We start from the raw sequence: 17,800 nt of genomic DNA on the forward strand, positions 1-17,800 counted from the left end.
TAGAATCTACTCATCCATTCTCTGTTGCAATCCTACCTCAACTTTTTACAAGGCTATCGGTCATTTTACACAGGAAGGCATATTCATCAATTTCTGAATTTGTGAATTTTAGAGATTTTTATTAGGATAAACTTTAGGATAAATTTCACCAAATTTGCTTATTTATTACAAAATTAGATTACAAAAACTCATTTGAATGAGTAAAACAAACTTGAACGCATCAAATTTGTATTATATTTATCATCCCTATGGGTCTACAAACTCTCAAAAAAAATATGAAAAGCTAAAGTTGAAAATTGAAATTTTATCTAGGACAACTAACCTTTGACTTCTACACAAACAAGCAAACTTTTTAGATGCTGAATAGCAAAATTTTTCACCATGTTTTGCTGAGAAAAAAGGCCCATAGATTCCAAAGGCCACAGAAAAAATTAGCGCAATTAAAAAAAAAAAAAGTTGTGCTGTAACAACAAAATACACAAAAAAAGTCCATTGACTTCAATGTGTTTTGCAAATTTTAGCTGTTTCACGAATTTACGGGATTTTACTGGACCGATTTGCTCATCACTAATGCTCGAGTTTTACTTTTCAATATTTAACGCTCAATAACTATCGAACATTTGCCTTTTGGAAACCATTATTCAAATTTGGGAGTTTTTGCAGAAAAAGATTTGAATTTCAGAAAAACTCTAATGTTTATAAATGACCCCCTTAGGAACAGATTTCTCAGCATTCAAATTTGAGCATTTCCTCATTAAAAAATAAGCTCTCAATTATTTTCCAGTTTCTGAAACCTGAAATTTTGAGATTTATTAAATGGGAAAAAAAACCTTGAAAACTCGAATATAAAAGGCTACTTTCTGTAGAATTCTATGGGGGGGAGGAGGGTGCATTGTCAAATTTATTTCCTAACAAAAATTGTTGCCTTCCATTCTATACTTTAAAGTCATATGTAGTGATGGGCGAATGTATTTGCCAGTCATGGTTTCATGGCGAATGTACGCATTTCGCCATTGGTGGATTGTTTCATGAAATGGAAGTCAAATTCGATGCGTAAAAATTCACCGTGATGAGCGAATCTGGAGTGGAGTATGAAGTATTAGTGGTGATGTTGCCCAGGGCAAATTCTCAGATCTTTTTTACTTTAAAATTCGACTAAACTTGTTTTACTAAGAAAAGTCGTTTTGCAAAAAGTCGCAAAAGACTTTTTCGAATTATCACAGTGAAAATACTGATTAAATCGAATTGTTGCAACAATTATAAAAAAAGTTGAGTTTTCGGACAAAACCCAGCGAATAAGAGACAAAAAAAAGAACTTCAAGGAAAGGGAAGGGACCTTTGCCATTGGCTTCTACATGAGCTTGGCAAGTTTGTTCTCTGTGACTTTTTTTTTAAAAAATCCGAATAGAGTTTAAAATACGAAATTGATGGTTATTAAATGAGCCCCTAAGGGTTTGCATTTGGTTGGGCAAAAAAGAATCTGCTGAATCCAGGAGCCCTTTATCCTTACAAATATATATACTGTATGTGGGCATTGGGGGATAAAAATTAAGATAGAATTTGTAGGGGTCTGAGAGTTCCATGACAACAGAGGACACAATGGGGGTCATTTATCAACACTGGGCAAACTTGCCCATGGGCAGTGACCTATGGTAACCAATCAGATTTTTGCATTCATCGTTCTACATGCAGTTGGCTGAAAAAAGCCATCACTGATTGCTATGGGTTACTTCCCTTTGGCAAAAGTGTTGATAAATGAGCCCCATTATGACTAGTTGAAACATATTTAACACAGTAAAATCAAATAGTAAAATCAACCTATTGAGAAAAGTTAAGTCAGGTAGCTTATAGCATTGTGATAACCATGATGTAATAATATATAACACTTAATCGTAGTGCAAGTCAATGTATAGGACTCAGCTCATACTGGCCAGCTAGAGGGAAACACCTTGCAAAAGAGCCCCAATTTCAAATGAAAACGACCATAGCTGACAGTTTTACAAAACATAAAAATAGGGTGAGATTGCACATAGAACACATAACGATCGTTAGCGTTAACAATAGATCGACAGAATTATTTCCGGATAATGCTGGCTCTATCACTCACCTATCTGTAATACTATTTTGTTACCATTACATATACCTAAAACAAACATAACATAGCTATACAGCATTGTAGTAAGGTCTGTTGAATAGACCGGTACATATTAAATATTTTACTGGTTTATTAAATGAAAACGTATATTACAAATCCAGATGAATGCCTCGAAAAAAATTGGAGATTTTCTAGTACAATTTTTAATGAGAGAGAAAGAGACAAAATTGACTTTCAAAAAAAAATGATTGCGTCAGCTGGCTTAGGGATTTTTTGGAAGACCTTCAGATGTTGCTGTGCAATTAACAGTCCACAATTAAAAGCTAAACGTTAAATGCAAAAAATATAACAAGGCACTTCAAGGTAGCCAGAGACAGCAGCAATTGAAAGTTGATGAGAAGAATAAAGGGGGGAATTTTTTTTCCTTTTGTCCTTATTACAAAAAAAAAAAAACTGGTATAAAATACAATAAGAACAACACTTACTAAAGGCAAAGTTGGCATATATGCATAAAAAAATGTGCATGTTTTATTCAGATTGTCCCGTTAACACACAGCATAGATAATCGCATGGAAGATATCGCTGAAAAAGGCATTTCCAGTCTCTCTGTGATTAAGTGGACAGCAAGATGGAGTTATTAAGGCATTTTTATAAAGTTTCCAAAAATTGTCAATTCCAGCCTTTCCGGGTTTAAATTTAGTCTTTAAGCATCGAAAACCATTGACCCCCCGAGGTCAAATTCACATGCGATATTATGAACGTGCTTCTCCCTTCTGTTCCGACCATACACAAAGACTTGAAAACTTTAGTCTTCTGAAGAGTATATAAGAACGTGATCCTTATTTGAAGTGATCCCTACGGCATTTCCCACTTTCAGGCTTTGGGATCGTTTTTCTGTACCAGAAAAGAGACTATTTTGCTACTGTCCACTCTGCCTTGGGCAACTGGAACCATTTAAGTGGTGCGTGACTGACGGCGGTAGCCATATCCATGTCGTGTTTGAACACGTGCTCTTGAGCATTACATGGTTTATTTTGGTCTTCGTTTGTCCACGTACTCAATGGTAACAAGAAAAGGCTGCTGCTTAATTCCACACAAATAAATAATGTCTGTCAAAACTACAAACTAAAAAGGAATGGGTACGATGCCTTAAGGCAGAACAATAGAGAGAAATCAAGTAAGGCATTGGGACAGCAACACCACCAAATGGGTTATTCCTGTTTTTCTTTTCCTTTCACATAAAAACACTAACAAATTCTTCCAGTGTTTATTTTTTTTCTTTTTAAATAAATGTCTCTACACTGTTAAAAAAAAGAAACGGCTTATGAACAGCGAGACATTCTATTCCTTAATTTTGTCTGCATTAGGCAACATTTCCTATGTTGTAGGGTTAGGGGTTAGGGTTAGCGTTAGGGTTAGGATAAGGGTTAGGATTAGGGTTACAGGGTTAGCTACATTTATTAAGGCCAAAATTAAAAAATGATTTTTTATTTTTCTCTTTTCCTTTTCTATTTGTAAAGGGGAGATTCATCTACTGACTTTGTCACAGGCACCAAAGGTAAACTAAAACAAATACGTACTATTTCCACGCTTAACACAGCGTACCGGTAAAGGGATCAGGTGATTATCGAACGTAAAATAAGAATCGTGGGCTCATCCTGGCAGGCATTCTGGAGAGACATTTTTGGCACGCAAATGTCTCGCTTTAACACAGGAATATTTAGCAGAGTGTAGGAGACATTTCAAAGGATCTCCATTAAATGTCTTATGAAGCCAGTGGAACGCAAGTTAAAAACCTTCAATGTTGCCAGTTTCATTTTTTTTCCTAAAAACCTTCCACATTCTAGTACCGCATTTTATTGATTGATTGATTTTTTTTTCCCCAATTTAACACTGATTGAAACAGACCCTATTTTCATTTTCTATCCATAAAAAAGAAATCCTGCCCCTGTTTGTACTTTTAGCTGCACTTGCACGACTTTACGATCATATTTGAGAGCTGTTCAATCTTTGGCTTGTTCCCGATGTAGTACAGGATGGTCAAGGAGTCCAGATCTTGAGATACACAACACGGGGAGGCAGATGCTTCCGGATTGATGGTGTTGTACAGGCTTAGAACCTAGAAAAATAAAGAAGGTATATTAAATGCTTTAAGATTGGCCTTAACATTCCCCTCCTTGATTCTGCTATGAATTCTGCCAGTGTTGTTAGAATGTTATCTCCAGCATTTGGAATAGGAAATGGATTCGCCGAACGCACTGAAGAATTAACACTATGTTTTCTATGAAAATATAACAGCTATTTATCTCTACCAAAGGAAGAATGTAGGTTACCCACTGATGATGCACACATATTTCCAAGGATGCCATTAATATGTTAGTCAAACACTAAAGTGACCTTTCTGCTACAGATTCAATTGGCCATTTAAAGCGCAGACAGAAGACCTGTTCATCCCAACTACACTACCCACTCTATTTAAGCATCTTGTGTACGGTAAATGTCCATTTGAGATATTTGTGACTATGACAGTCAACTTCCTCCCACTGAAAAACAACTGCGGCATACTTAGCAGCACAATGTCAGCATAACATGTTTGCAGTTCTCATGCTGACTGGGCTGGATTCTCTATATAAAGCTATAAATATTCTGCAGAATGAAGTCAACCCTCTGTGCATGGTAAGTAACGTGAGCCTATTGCTATTTGCCTACACAGCACAGGCATTTCTTTTATTATAAATAGGTTTTTGCTTTTATTTCCAGGGAAGGCATACCCAGTTGGTAGAGAGTAGATAATCCTAGTTCACATAAGACACATGTCACTTTGTTTTCCAATTCTACACAAACCCAACCACCTTCTGTCCTGAAGTCCTGATATTCTGAAACCATGAAGCTATGGGCTGTGACAGACATGAAATGCTATCCCACCGGAGAGAATGTAAATCGACGAAACCACTAAAGTTGCCTTGAGAGGAAACGTCGGCGATTTCGGCACCGCGAATGCCATCCCATTGGCGATTAACATTCGCACCAGTGAGATGGCATTTCGGGGAGATAAGTCGCCCGTGACAAGGGAGATTTGTCGCACAGCGACTAATCTCCTCGTCTGTCACAGCCGTAACTCCACTAGGTTTGGCAAAACAATGATTGGAGTGGGCAGTCTGAAAGCCAAAGATGTAGGGTAGATACAGAACATTTTTATATTGGACTGAAAGGGAAGCCTGAAAAGGAAGCCTGAACCCACCCTGCTGTTCCTATGAATGCTTCTGTGCTTGTGGAGAAGACTCTAGGAAGCTAATATGTAAGAAAGTAGGTCCATCCCTTGCTTTTATTAGGTAGTAGCCCTAGACCAGGGGTCCCCAGCCTTTCTTATTCGTGAGCCACAGTCAAATGTAAAAAGACTTGGGGAGCAACACAAGCACCATAAAAGTTCATGGAGGAGCCAAATAAGGGCTATGATTGGCTTTTTGGTAGCCTCCATGCAGTATCCCAGCTTACAGAAGGCTCTGTTTGGTAGTACATTTTGTTTTTATTCAACCAAAACTTGCCATTTCATTTCTCCCTCCATGTAGTTTGAATTGGAGAGCTTTGATTCTGTTGGGTGAAATATTGCTTTTTCTGGAAATAAACACTTTTGCAAATTTTACCTATTTGAATCCCCCAAAAAACAGTTGTTCTTACCCGGCTATGTTGCGTATCTGAGCTCCACAAATACGGGCAAGCTCCGGCACAGAAATTTGCGTTGTAACCTTTGGGTTCATGTATCCACTTCCAACCAAGATCTCTTTTAAAGTCAATGTATAGGGGGCGTAGACAGCAATTGTCCTGAACATTCCTGTTAATTAAAACAAAAATGGTGTCATTCCCAATTAATGCCAATACCAAAACAAACAAATATTCTTATCAATAAAAAGGGTACATTTTTAAAAACTAAATTGCATTTTCTGGGTACTCTATGTGCCTCCCTTCTGATGACTTATTGGGTCCTTCAGACCTTCAGTATCTCTGTGCCAGGCCTCCTATATGTTTTGTTTCACAGGGGCCCAGCCCTTAGTTTCTACACCACTAATCACTGTATAAAAATAACCCATACGTTTTAGTATCTAGAATTTGTTCTGATACCCCCTGTTACTAATTTGCTGGTTCCATGATGTTTCACTTTCATTTAAAGTCTGCTTTAAGAGGCCCTCCAACAGGCCCCCCAACTGATTTCTCTCTGACAATCGTCCAGATGTTGATCAGGCAAGCTTGATTTCTCTGTTGGATTGAGGACCACATCTGCTCATTAATGCAGTCCCCACTCCAATGTTTCATATTCCCTTTATTGTAATGCGATCGTTTGGCCCTAGGGATGGCCCTGGCATCATGTCGCCCACCCAAGCTGGACACATTGGGGGAAAGATTCACTCATTTGACTAAATGAGCAAATCTTACTGTGTATGGCCAGCCTTAAGGTGGACATACACGGGCTGATTGTAGCTGCCGATAGCGGTCCCTTGGACTGACTCAGCAGCTTATCGCCCCATGTAGGGGCAGGAACGAGGGGCCTGCCTGACCAATATCTAGCCTGAAACTAGCCAGATATCGATCGAGCAAGTTAAAAGATTTAGTCGGATTGGGGACCGCATCGGCTCGTTGATGCTGTCTCCGAACCAACTGCGCCCATTGCTCCCATTATAATTCAATTGTTTGGCCCCAGACAAACAAACTAGCCTACATTTTCCCGATATTGCCCACCCATAGGTGGGGATATCGGGAGAAGATCCGCTTGCTTGGTGACCTCCATTGAAACAGTTACCTAAAGCAGTAGGCAGCATCGAGAGCTCTTTTCTTTCTCCGGCTGGATTGCTGGGACTCAAGCCTATAAGAAGGCAGCAGCATGAGCAAGAGGTGGGGAGTTCTGCCTGTGTGCTTCTTCCGGCTCTTTGTCTTGGGATCCCCAGCATACATGTAGGCATCATCAATACCTTGAACAAAGACATTTCTTCTAGTTAATATTATGTTATAATTTCGGGGAAAAGGTTTGTATTTTCTAATTGCACAATGGCTATAGTATAATTGACAAGCAAATACATAAAAATAAAATATACTTTTATATATTACAGTGGGGATTCATTATTCCCTATGAAATTCATGGATTGATTGTATATGTTAGAATAAGACAGAACTAATTTCCTGTACAATCTGTAATGCTACTTGCAGGGATTATCTGGCCCTTTCTAAATCTTCTTTCTTGGAAACTCAAATTCAAATTCTTTTACCATGAAAAACTTGAATTGTAGGAAAAACATAAATTTGAATATTGGTAAATCTGACCCTAATTGATGGGAGGTCAGCCTCTGAGATATTGGCTATAAGGAAGGCTGAGTAATTCATAAATATAATGACTATTACATGTAATGATTAAACACTGAGCTGAGGTCATATTTACCTGCAAACCTGGTTTCCAATTCCTCACTCTTGTTTGGAATAATGTAGTTATTGGAAGGAATGAAGGTGCAGCAAGGACAGTGCAAACTTATTTTGAATCCAAGATTTCTGTCTAAAAATGAAAAGAGATAAGCAGATAAAGAGATTTGTGTGGGTCCTGCCTAAGGACTACAACTTCATAGACTCTATCCCAGTGATCTCCAAGCAGTGGCTCAGGGGCAACATGTTGCTCCCCAACCCCTTGGATGTTGCTTTCAGTGCCCCCAAACCAGGGAGTTATTTTTGAATTCCTGACTTGGGGGCAAGTTTTGGTTGAATAAAAACAAGATTTCCTACCAAATAAAGCCCCCTGTAAGCTGATAGGGTGCATAGAGGCCCCTAATAGCCAATCACAGCCCTTATTTGGCTCCTCCATGAACTTTTATGGTGCTTGTGTTGCTCCCCAAGTCTTTTTACATTTGACTGTGGCTCACGAGTAAGAAAGGTTGGGGATCCCTGCTCTAGCCTCTCTCTAAGCAAATACGAAGGAAGAAGTCTAAAGTATGTTACTACATAGTAAGGGGCCAATGCTCATCAATAATATTCTACAGAAGCTTAATGAATTGCTGGGGCCTCTATACTTCTGGAAAAGCGCCATCTTGCCTTTGTGATGGAGCCATTCGTTGATCGCCTCTGTGACGTCGAAGGATAGCCACTCTCCCTCCGCTCGTGTCTTTACTACTTTGCTGTCAATATAGCGTTGCGTTGGCGAGGCCAAGTCTTTGGACTTTAGAATCTGCAAAAAAAAAGAGGAAAATGTGTGTCAGGAACTCTGGACCCAATGATCTTGAACTTGTTATATTCGCATTCTCATGCATTATGGATTTACCAGGCAAAACAAACTCCAGTAGCTTATAATGTGCAGTTGAAAAGCACTTAATTCACAACAAAATCCCGCTCGAGCCAAGTCTAATGAAAATCTGATGGGTGGCAATGAAAATGGAAAATATTACCGAGAAACAAGCCTTTCTTCTAACATCTGTTGCCTTCAAATGTGTGCTGAGCTACTACACTACCTAGGGAAATGTCATAAGATGCAAAAAAGTCTAAAGGGTTATTTCTCTCACAAAATGACAAACTGACCATCGCTTTTATATTAAAAAGTCTCCCTTACATACAAAACATGAATATGATCTGTGGGGCTTTACAAAAGAGTCAGTTGCTGCCTCCACAAGATGGTTTATATATTAGCCTTGGCCCTAAGGGCAACTGCAAGAGCACTAAGGGGTGCAAATTGAAGTCTTTAGGGTACATGCAGTTATCAGTTGCACCTTGGGTCATTTTCTGTATTGTTTCAAGGTTCTGTCAAACGCAGGGGAATTCTGCACTTAACACCAGCCATAGCTCCTACCATCCCCAACATCTCCAAATCCAGTGAGAGTGGAGTGAGTGCTTCTTTACTCTTCTGGGTTATTCTAGAAGCACAGAATAAAACCAACTAGGGTAAAACTATGTCAAATGGGTTCTTAAACTCAAAATGTCTGGAAACCAGGTCTCTGCCCATATTGTCTAAGGGTGCCCATACACCTTTAAAACAAAACAAAAAATGGAAAAAGCACCAAAAAAAGGTGATTTTTCTAAGGTTTGAGTTAACTCGTTAGTTGAGAAATGCAGAAAAAGAAAAGAAATCCATTAATAATAAAAGAATCCAGAAACTTGAGCTCCAAGCTCTTGGGTATAGTTTTTTCTAGTCCTATGTATTCCAGTTGCATGGGGCAATGTGTGACAAGAAGGCAAGATAAGTACTATTTATCCAAAAACAAATCCTCAGAGGCAACCAGCTGACCCTTAAGGTGGCCATACACACTGAGATCCATGGGTGGGCGATATCGGGAGAATCCAGGCTAGGGTCAAATTATAACGACGGGTATAAGAAAAGCCAGTTCGGGCAGGTTAAAAAATTTAGTTGGACCGGGGACCACATCGGCTCGTTGATGCGGTCCCCGGTCCGACTAAATTTTTTTAACCTGCCCGATCGATATCTGCCTGATTTCAGGCCAGATATCAGTCGGGCAGGCCCATCGGTAGTCCCCATACACAGGCCAATTAGCTGCCGAATTGGTGTAAGGGACCAATATCGGCAGGTAGAATCGGCCTGTCTATGGCCACCTTAAGGCTAGTTAACCCTCAACTGCCAGTGTTAAACCATAAGAGTCTCCAGGTATAATTATGAGTTACCTAAAATAAGCAAAGTGTATTGGTTTGGCTCAGACCTTCACGTTTTTGAAGCTTCCAAAAAAAATATTTTTCTGAGCAGGGAGCCAAAAGAGTTCAACAGAAGTGACTTCAAACACCAGCCATAGCTCCTACCATCCCCAACATCTCCAAATCCAGTCCTGCCCAATGCAGGCAGCGCTACATTTAGAGTGAGTGGAGTGAGTGCTTCTTTACTCTTCTGGATTATTCTAGAAGCATAGAATAAAACCAGCTAGGGTGAAACTATGTCAAATGGGTTCTTAAACCCAAAATGTCTGGAAAACATGTCCCTGCCCATATTGTCTAAAGGTGCCCATTCACCTTCAGATCCGCTTGCTTGCCGATGTCGCCAAGCGAGCGGATCTTCTACCGATATCCCCACCTACGGGTGGGCGATGTCGGGAGAATCCAGGTTAATTCGGTTGTTTGGCCCTGGGGCCAAACATGTGAATTAAAACGATGGGTATAGACAAAGTCGGTTTGGGGACCGTATCAACATTTTCTACATTTTTTAACCTGCCCGATTGATATCTGGCCGATTTCAGGCCAGATATCGGTCGGGCAGGTCCGTCGGTAGTGCCCATACACGGGCCAATTAACTGCCGAATCGGTCTAAGGGACCAATATCAGCAGCTAGAATAGGCCCATGTATGGGGACCTTAAGGTTAGTTAACCCTCAACTGCCAGTGTTAAACCATAAGAGTCTCCAGGTATAATTATGAGTTACCTAAAATAAGCAAAGTGTATTGGCTTGGCTCAGACTTTCATGTTTTTGAAGCTTCCAAAAAAAACTAATTTTGGCTTCAGTCTCTGAGCAGGGAGCCAAAAGAGTTCAACAGAAGTGACTTCAAACATTTTTAAAAATATCAACTTTTTTGTCAATAAAATGTGTTGTTGGGCCACTGTTTCCATGAAACTCTAAAAGTTCCACTTGGCAAATGCTCATGTTTTTTTGTATATCTCTATATTAATCTTCGACTGGGTTGGGTTAACTGGTTTATGTCTGCTGAATCTATGATTAACTTTGCACAGAATTACATATGTTAAAGGTAACAGATGAGTCTAAAAGTTGAAAGAATCCTTATGCATAACTACAGGTCTTGTCACACACCCAACTGGCTTCAGTTCCAGTAATGGCATCACCCACCTCCTATTCGGAACATGGGAACAGGTGACACTGAATTAGAAATAGCATATTACCCAGTTTTAAGCTAAATGTTCCTGTGGTCACATCTGTGTCTTCTGTGGGGCTAATATTGTCTTTAACCTTCAAAACCTCACTGCCGAGATTATTGCCTTTTCTACTGAAAATGTAAACTCTTCTACAGTCAGTGGTCTTCAACAAAAAACTATCCATTCCAACTAAGCAACCAAGTGTTTTGTAGCATCATCCATTCCACCTTCTCCAATGGTATTTTCCAGCAAGGGAAAAATGAAAGCTTCAGCTGAAGCCAAGGTATTCCTTAATATAATAGAAACAATACATGTAGGTCTTATACTCTCTGTCCAGCAGTATAGTCTAAACTACACTTCAAGACAAGACTTGTAGGGTCTGACCAAAGCAAATAAAAATAATATACCAGTACTTAAAAGTAATACCTTAAGTAAAGTGGTCCCCAACCTTTTTCCTGTTTATGAAAGAAAGAAGTGATGGGGACAAATACAAGTAATAAAAGCATGAAAGAAGTTCCTTGGGTAATTTCCTATCGGTGACATGACTTGCTGGTTGTTACTGTAGTTCTAATTAGTCTACTAGCCAAAAAAAGCTTCTGGTTAAGTTCGTAGTTGCATCTTTGTATCTGCTAAATGTCTACTTTCAAGCAAGATGGAGTTCTAAAAAATTAGAATTATAATATTAGGATATTAGAAGTTCAGGAGAAAAACTCAAATTCAAATCATAATGGTATAGTGATGGCATCTAAGTACCATTATAAGTATATAAAATCCATGGCTTATTCATTGAGCTTGAGAAGCACGTCACTCACAAACACCTTAAGAAACTTGATGAGATCCTCTCAGGGCCGCTGCTCCCTATAAGCAGAGTACTCAGTCTGCATAGGGCACCAACTCCCAGGGGGGCACCATCCCATCTGCTCAAAAAAAATCATTTTTATATATTATAACATACCCCCCAACACTGTCCCGCCGGTTTTTATAGCGCATCCCGCTGTCCCGGATAGTTCAATCAATCTATGGGGGCTATAGGGGGCACTTACTATGGGGGCATTGTCTATGGGGGCAATTGGGGGCACTGTGTGTGGGGCCCCTATAGTAGGTGTTTTTTTTTCATTTTATTTTTACTTCCGTAATATTTGGGGGAGGGGGCACAAAAGTAAATTTCTGCTTAGGGCACCCATTTGGTCAGCAGCGGCCCTGGATCCTCTATATTGGACTGGCCCACCAGGATACAAGGAAAACTCCCAGTGGGCCCAGGGGTTAGTGGGCCCTCCTGCTCTGGAGCATTTGGCCTGTTTCTTGGTCATTCCCTATTTCTGAATGGGAAGAAAGAGGAGGAATAGATGGAAGGATAGATGCTAGCATGTAAATAAAAGAGACTAGAAGAATAAAGAGGTTGGGTGAGGAAAGAAGGAAAAATAGTTTGGAGAGAGGGCCTGGGGTCTAAGGTTTTCTGGTGGCCCCTGGGGTCCCATTCCGACACTGCTCTACTAGATTAAGAACACATACAGCAATGCCTTATACTTTATACAAGAGAAAGCCTGGTTTTGGCTACACGGTTCCACTATGTCACAAAGTTAGACCACAATGCACTAAAATATAACAATCTGCAGGGTGGGATGCCATTCAGATAGTACCCTCACAAGGGTGTGAATGGCAAAGGCAGAACAGATTAGAATTGAATATGTACCACATCCACAAGTTATTCACTTTACATTTTTCTGGCATATCAAGGGTTAGTAGCAATATACTATAGCCCAAACTGGTTGCTATGCAATGAAATCCCGGTTCCTGAAAGCAAGAACTCTAAACAGCCTGAAAACTAGTCATGAAACGTCATCTACCAAAAGAAACTCCCATAACATGAAGCTTTATCTGATAAAATTCCAATAAAGGCAGCTTTTGGCTGAAATCCTTCCAAATGAAATGCGGGCCGCTTGCGGTTTCCAAACGACTTCTCATGAGAAGAAGTCGTTTATTGTAGAACTATTATCTAATCTCGTTGTATATTTCTGAAAGCATCGCCGGGTCATATCTGTTTATACCTTTCATCCGAACTGAAATCCCATTTTGTCAAAGTAAAAACAATATTTGTCGAAGGATCTGCTCAGATGCCATAAGAATTTATTTTCCTCTCTAGATGATTCAGACGGAAACAGAAACAGACATTTTATAACCTCCCTGCATGGAAGTAGGGGTTGCTCACAGTGCACGGGCTGAAGCTGCATCAGATAGCATATACTATATGTCAGGGAACCAATAAAAATCCCAGAAATTCAGAAAATCAGTTTATTTTGGAATGAAATAGACATTGGGCAAGCGTTGGAGACCCAGGCCATGGATCTACAAATGGTAGGTGGACATTGATTTCTACAGAATAAAGCCATCGACCAGGAACTGGAGAATCCAGAATACATAAACCTCTCTTTGCAGATACATTTTTTCCAAAGCTACTCTCATTATAAGGATGCCTGTATATGAAGTTTGGTGGCAATGGGAAACCAATAGAGGAAGAGGGTAGAGCAGTAGTTCTCAACCTTCCTAATGCCGCAACCCTTGAATACAGTTCCTCATGTTGTGGTGACCCCAAACCATAACATTATTCCTAAGACCATTGGAAATATCTGTTTTTCAATGGTCTTAGTTGACCCCTGTGAAAGGGTCGTTCGACCCCCAAAGGGGTCCTGACCCATAGGTTGAGAACCGCTGGGGTAGAGGGTCCTTATATTGCTGCATATTTCAGCCACTTTGCAGCATGGTTCTTAGAACTTCATAGCAAAGCACTTTTCCACCCACATTCCAAACTGCATCAGTTTGCCTCCCAAAATCATCCCCATTTTAAAAGAGAAGAATGAGAACAGTGTAGCAGGGTTGGTAGGAGCTAGCCATGAAAAATATAGGCCCTCTCATATGAATAGGCCTTTGGTGAATGTTTATTTAATGACATATTAATGGGGTACACCCGTGTGAGAACATTGGGTGGATACATGTGGTACCATTTGGCACTTTATGCTCTTGATCAATGATCCCAACAAGTGGCTCATAATCACCACCAATCACTACCCCCTTTGATGTTGCTCCCAGTGGTCCCAAAGTAGGTGCCATTTTTACATTTCTGGCTTGGAGACAAGTCTTGGAAGCCCAGAGACACAGTTTTACTCCAAAGAAAGCCTTTTGCAGGCCAAGAGTCTACCTGGGGCTACCAAATAGCCAATCACAGCTTTTTTTTCATGCTTGTGTGGTGCACCAACACTTTTTACATCTAAGTGTGTCTCACAGAAAAAGATGTGGGATCCCTGCTCTTGACAAACTCTTCTCTCAAACTCTAAAATAAGCTTGCAATATGTTCAATGATATGTCATCTTAAATCCCAGTAAAAGCAGTTGGAACATAGTTGGAGAGAACTGTAAATGGAGAAGATGACCATACATGTAGCAATATAAGTCAGGCAATTAAACTGATCTCATCTGTGCCTCCGTAGCCCACAAGAGATTGGGGTATCAGCTGATGAACTGATAGGGCGGCACTTCCAACTTCTCTTTAGATCTTCTCAGAACAAGCTGATTGGTAGCAGCTTGGCCATCCCTAAATAAGACCAAAGAACCCACAATCCACAGCCGCTAAACCTCCACTTCAGGTTGTACAAGTCCAGTACGGTGTAAGCCAATGAAAGCAAATGTAGTTACCTGATATAATTCTATTCGTTGTTCTGATACCCGCGCCTTTGGATTCATTAAGCGAAACACTCGGAATTCCGCCTTCACCAGGTTGGAAGCATTTTTCTCCATCGAAGAGACGTCAAATCGTACGATTCGGAAGTAAGGGGTGGTGTAACTCGGTGGGATGACATCTAAAGAGAAAAGTTAATTCCATATTTTAATGATACAAATATCACATTCATGTCAGTTGTACAGCACATTGTATTTGCTTTTCCTATTTACTATATCACCGTCTTAATTCCAAATGACTGTCTGAGGTTACTAACTCTGTTAATAAGATAGATGATTTATCCTAGCGACTAGGTAGGGGTTTGAATGTAAGACTCTAGGGGGGTTATATAATAAAAGGCACTAAGTTTGCCCAGGAGCAGTAACTCATATCAACCAATCAGCAGGAAGCATTTACTGGTCACCTGTTTAAAAGCAATCATCTTATTGGTCGCTATTGTTTACTGCTCCTGGGCAAACTTAGTGCCTTTTATTACATATAGGGATAGGATGAATATGATATGGGTTAGGTAAGCTACAAATAACAGAAATCTAGTCTAAAGTTGGCCATACATGGGCAGATTTAAGCTGCCAATTTGAGCCCTTTAGACCAATTCGGCAGCTTATCTGCCCGTGTATGGGCAACCCCCGATGGGCTTCCCCAAATGATATATGCCTGAAAATCTGTCAGGTTGGATTTTCTTGTCCAATCAGGGACCACATTGGCTCATTGATGCCATCCTCAGTCTGACAGCTCCTATGCCCGCTGTTGTAATTCAATCGTTTGGCCCCCATAGGTGGGAATAGCTGCCTGTTTAGCAAGGTCATCAAATGAGCAGATCTTAACCACCTTAAGTCAATGATATATGGTTAACAGTCTTACACATATTAAACACATTTATATTGCCTCTGGAATTGGTTAATTGAACACCCATTGGTTCCAATAACTACACAGCATGGGTATGGGGCTATTACACCCTAACTCTAGTCACAAGGGGTAATAGGAATTCCTTGTGGTTTTCTGAGCATACAAACAGTTCCAATACCTATACAAAACAACACAGGTTATTATGGGATGATATCACTGCAGGAAACGAAAGGTTAAAACACAATTAAATGCTTTATGTGAGAGCCATCACTCAACTTTCTCAAAGCACAAACATCAGCATTGAATAGGCTGCAAATGTTATTAACTGGGAAGGAAATATGTTTCACATTTGGTGGTTTTTTGCCTTGAAGTGCATTAATCCAGCATGCAAAAACGTGTTTTTCATAGAATTAATCAATTAGAAAAAAAAAGGAAAATTGATATAAATGCGTTCCAACTGGTGACCCATATACATGCACGACTACCAGAGCAACGAGGGCCGGCAGGGATGGACAGTTGCCGTATTGCCGTTACTCGACCATGAGATAAAATGTGGATTTCTTCCAAAGGATAATAGGAAAACGACTGAAGCAGAGCAACTGGCACAATGCTAATTCTTCCCTCTGTGTGTGGGCTTCATGGGTTTCTTAGATCTTAACATCCGCAAATGGTACAAAGATGATATTAAATTTGATCTGGAGACCAACCAATTACTAATTCAATATTACTTTGTTTTATTGAAAGGAAAACCACCTTGATGTGACCACCAGTACAGCTTTATACTATAACGTATAGACCACTAATGACCTACCTAAAGGGCATTCAAATTAAAGCTTTAAGTTGCCTTATGTGCAAAGAACATGGATTCTCTGTTTTTTACATAAAAACATGAGCAGATTCCAGCAATGGTCCCATGTTGAGGTCATAAAGCTCCTATTAATACTGAGTATAGAAATACAAATATCCAGATAAGAGTGATCGGTGTATATTGTAAGCTATGGCCTCAGTTGGATATCTCTGTACAGGTGGGATTGTCCCTGCTAATGTTCTTCCTGGTGTTTCCCAATACAGGTATGGGGTCCGTTATCCAGAAACCCATTATCCAGAAAGCTCAGAATTATGGAAAGCCCGTCTCCCATACACTCCATTTTAATGAAATGATTCATAATTTTAAAACTGATTCCCTTTTCTCTGTAATAATAAAACAGTACCTGTACTTGATCCCAACTAAGATATAATTACCCCTTATTGGGGGCAGAACAGCCCTATTGGGTTTATTTCATGGTTAAATGATTCCCTTTTCTCTGTAATAATAAAACAGTACCTGTACTTGATCCCAACTAAGATATAATTACCCCTTATTGGGGGCAGAACAGCCCTATTGGGTTTATTTAATGGTTAAATGATTCCCTTTTCTCTGTAATAATAAAACAGTACCTGTACTTGATCCCAACTAAGATATAATTACCCCTTATTGGGGGCAGAACAGCCCTATTGGGTTTATTTCATGGTTAAATGATTCCCTTTTCTCTGTAATAATAAAACAGTACCTGTACTTGATCCCAATTAAGATATAATTAATCCTTATTGGATGCAAAACAATTTTATTGGGTTTAATTAATGTTTTATTGATTTTTTAGTAGACTTAAGGTATGGAGATCCAAATTACAGAAAGACCCCTTATCCGGAATACCCTTGGTCCCGAGCATTCTGGATAACAGGTCCTATACCTGTACTAGCCTCTTTCAACTGAAACCTCTGTCAATTATGCCATTTTTCAAAGCCATAAGCCCCAACTGGCATATTGTAAGGAGATTATTGTGCCTTTAATGGGGCATGTAACCCTGTGGCTAGGCATTGCATACAAGTATAATATTAGTACAGGTATAGGACCCATTATCCAGAATGCTTGGGACCAAGCGTATTCCGGATAAGGGGTCTTTCCGTAATTTGGATCTCAATACCTTAAGTCTACTACAAAATCAATAAAACATTAATTAAACCCAATAGGATTGTTTTGCATCCAATAAGGATTAATTATATCTTAGTTGGAATCAATTACAAGGTTCTGTTTTATTTCTACATAGAAAAAAGGAAATCAGTTTTAAAACTCTGAATTATTTGATTAAAATGGAGTCTATGGGAGTCGGGCATTCCGTAATTCGGAGCTTTCTGGATAATGGGTTTCCGGATAAGGGGTCCGATACCTGTATTGCAACCTGCATTCACAAGTTTTTCTTTTTTATATAAACCCCATGTAAAATATTGTATATATTTATAACCTTTAGACAT

The 17,800-nt window shown here is 39.7% G+C and overlaps 1 protein-coding gene across 1 annotated transcript in view; it reads right to left on the reverse strand.

The window, feature by feature from the left end:
• Window positions 1-2,210: 2,210 nt before the first annotated feature.
• tgfb2 (transforming growth factor beta 2) overlaps window positions 2,211-17,800 on the reverse strand; it is an 86,020-nt gene continuing 70,430 nt past the window's right edge. The window contains exons 2-7 of the mRNA XM_002936021.5: window positions 14,620-14,783; window positions 8,165-8,297; window positions 7,524-7,634; window positions 6,891-7,059; window positions 5,774-5,927; window positions 2,211-4,214 (exon numbers count right to left, since the gene is read on the reverse strand). Of these exons, the coding sequence (XP_002936067.1) occupies window positions 4,056-4,214; window positions 5,774-5,927; window positions 6,891-7,059; window positions 7,524-7,634; window positions 8,165-8,297; window positions 14,620-14,783 (890 nt within the window). The 3' untranslated portion in view covers window positions 2,211-4,055. The remainder of the gene's footprint in view (window positions 4,215-5,773; window positions 5,928-6,890; window positions 7,060-7,523; window positions 7,635-8,164; window positions 8,298-14,619; window positions 14,784-17,800) is intronic.

Source organism: Xenopus tropicalis, chromosome 5, assembly GCF_000004195.4.
Source record: "Xenopus tropicalis strain Nigerian chromosome 5, UCB_Xtro_10.0, whole genome shotgun sequence".
Lineage (NCBI taxonomy): Eukaryota > Metazoa > Chordata > Amphibia > Anura > Pipidae > Xenopus > Xenopus tropicalis.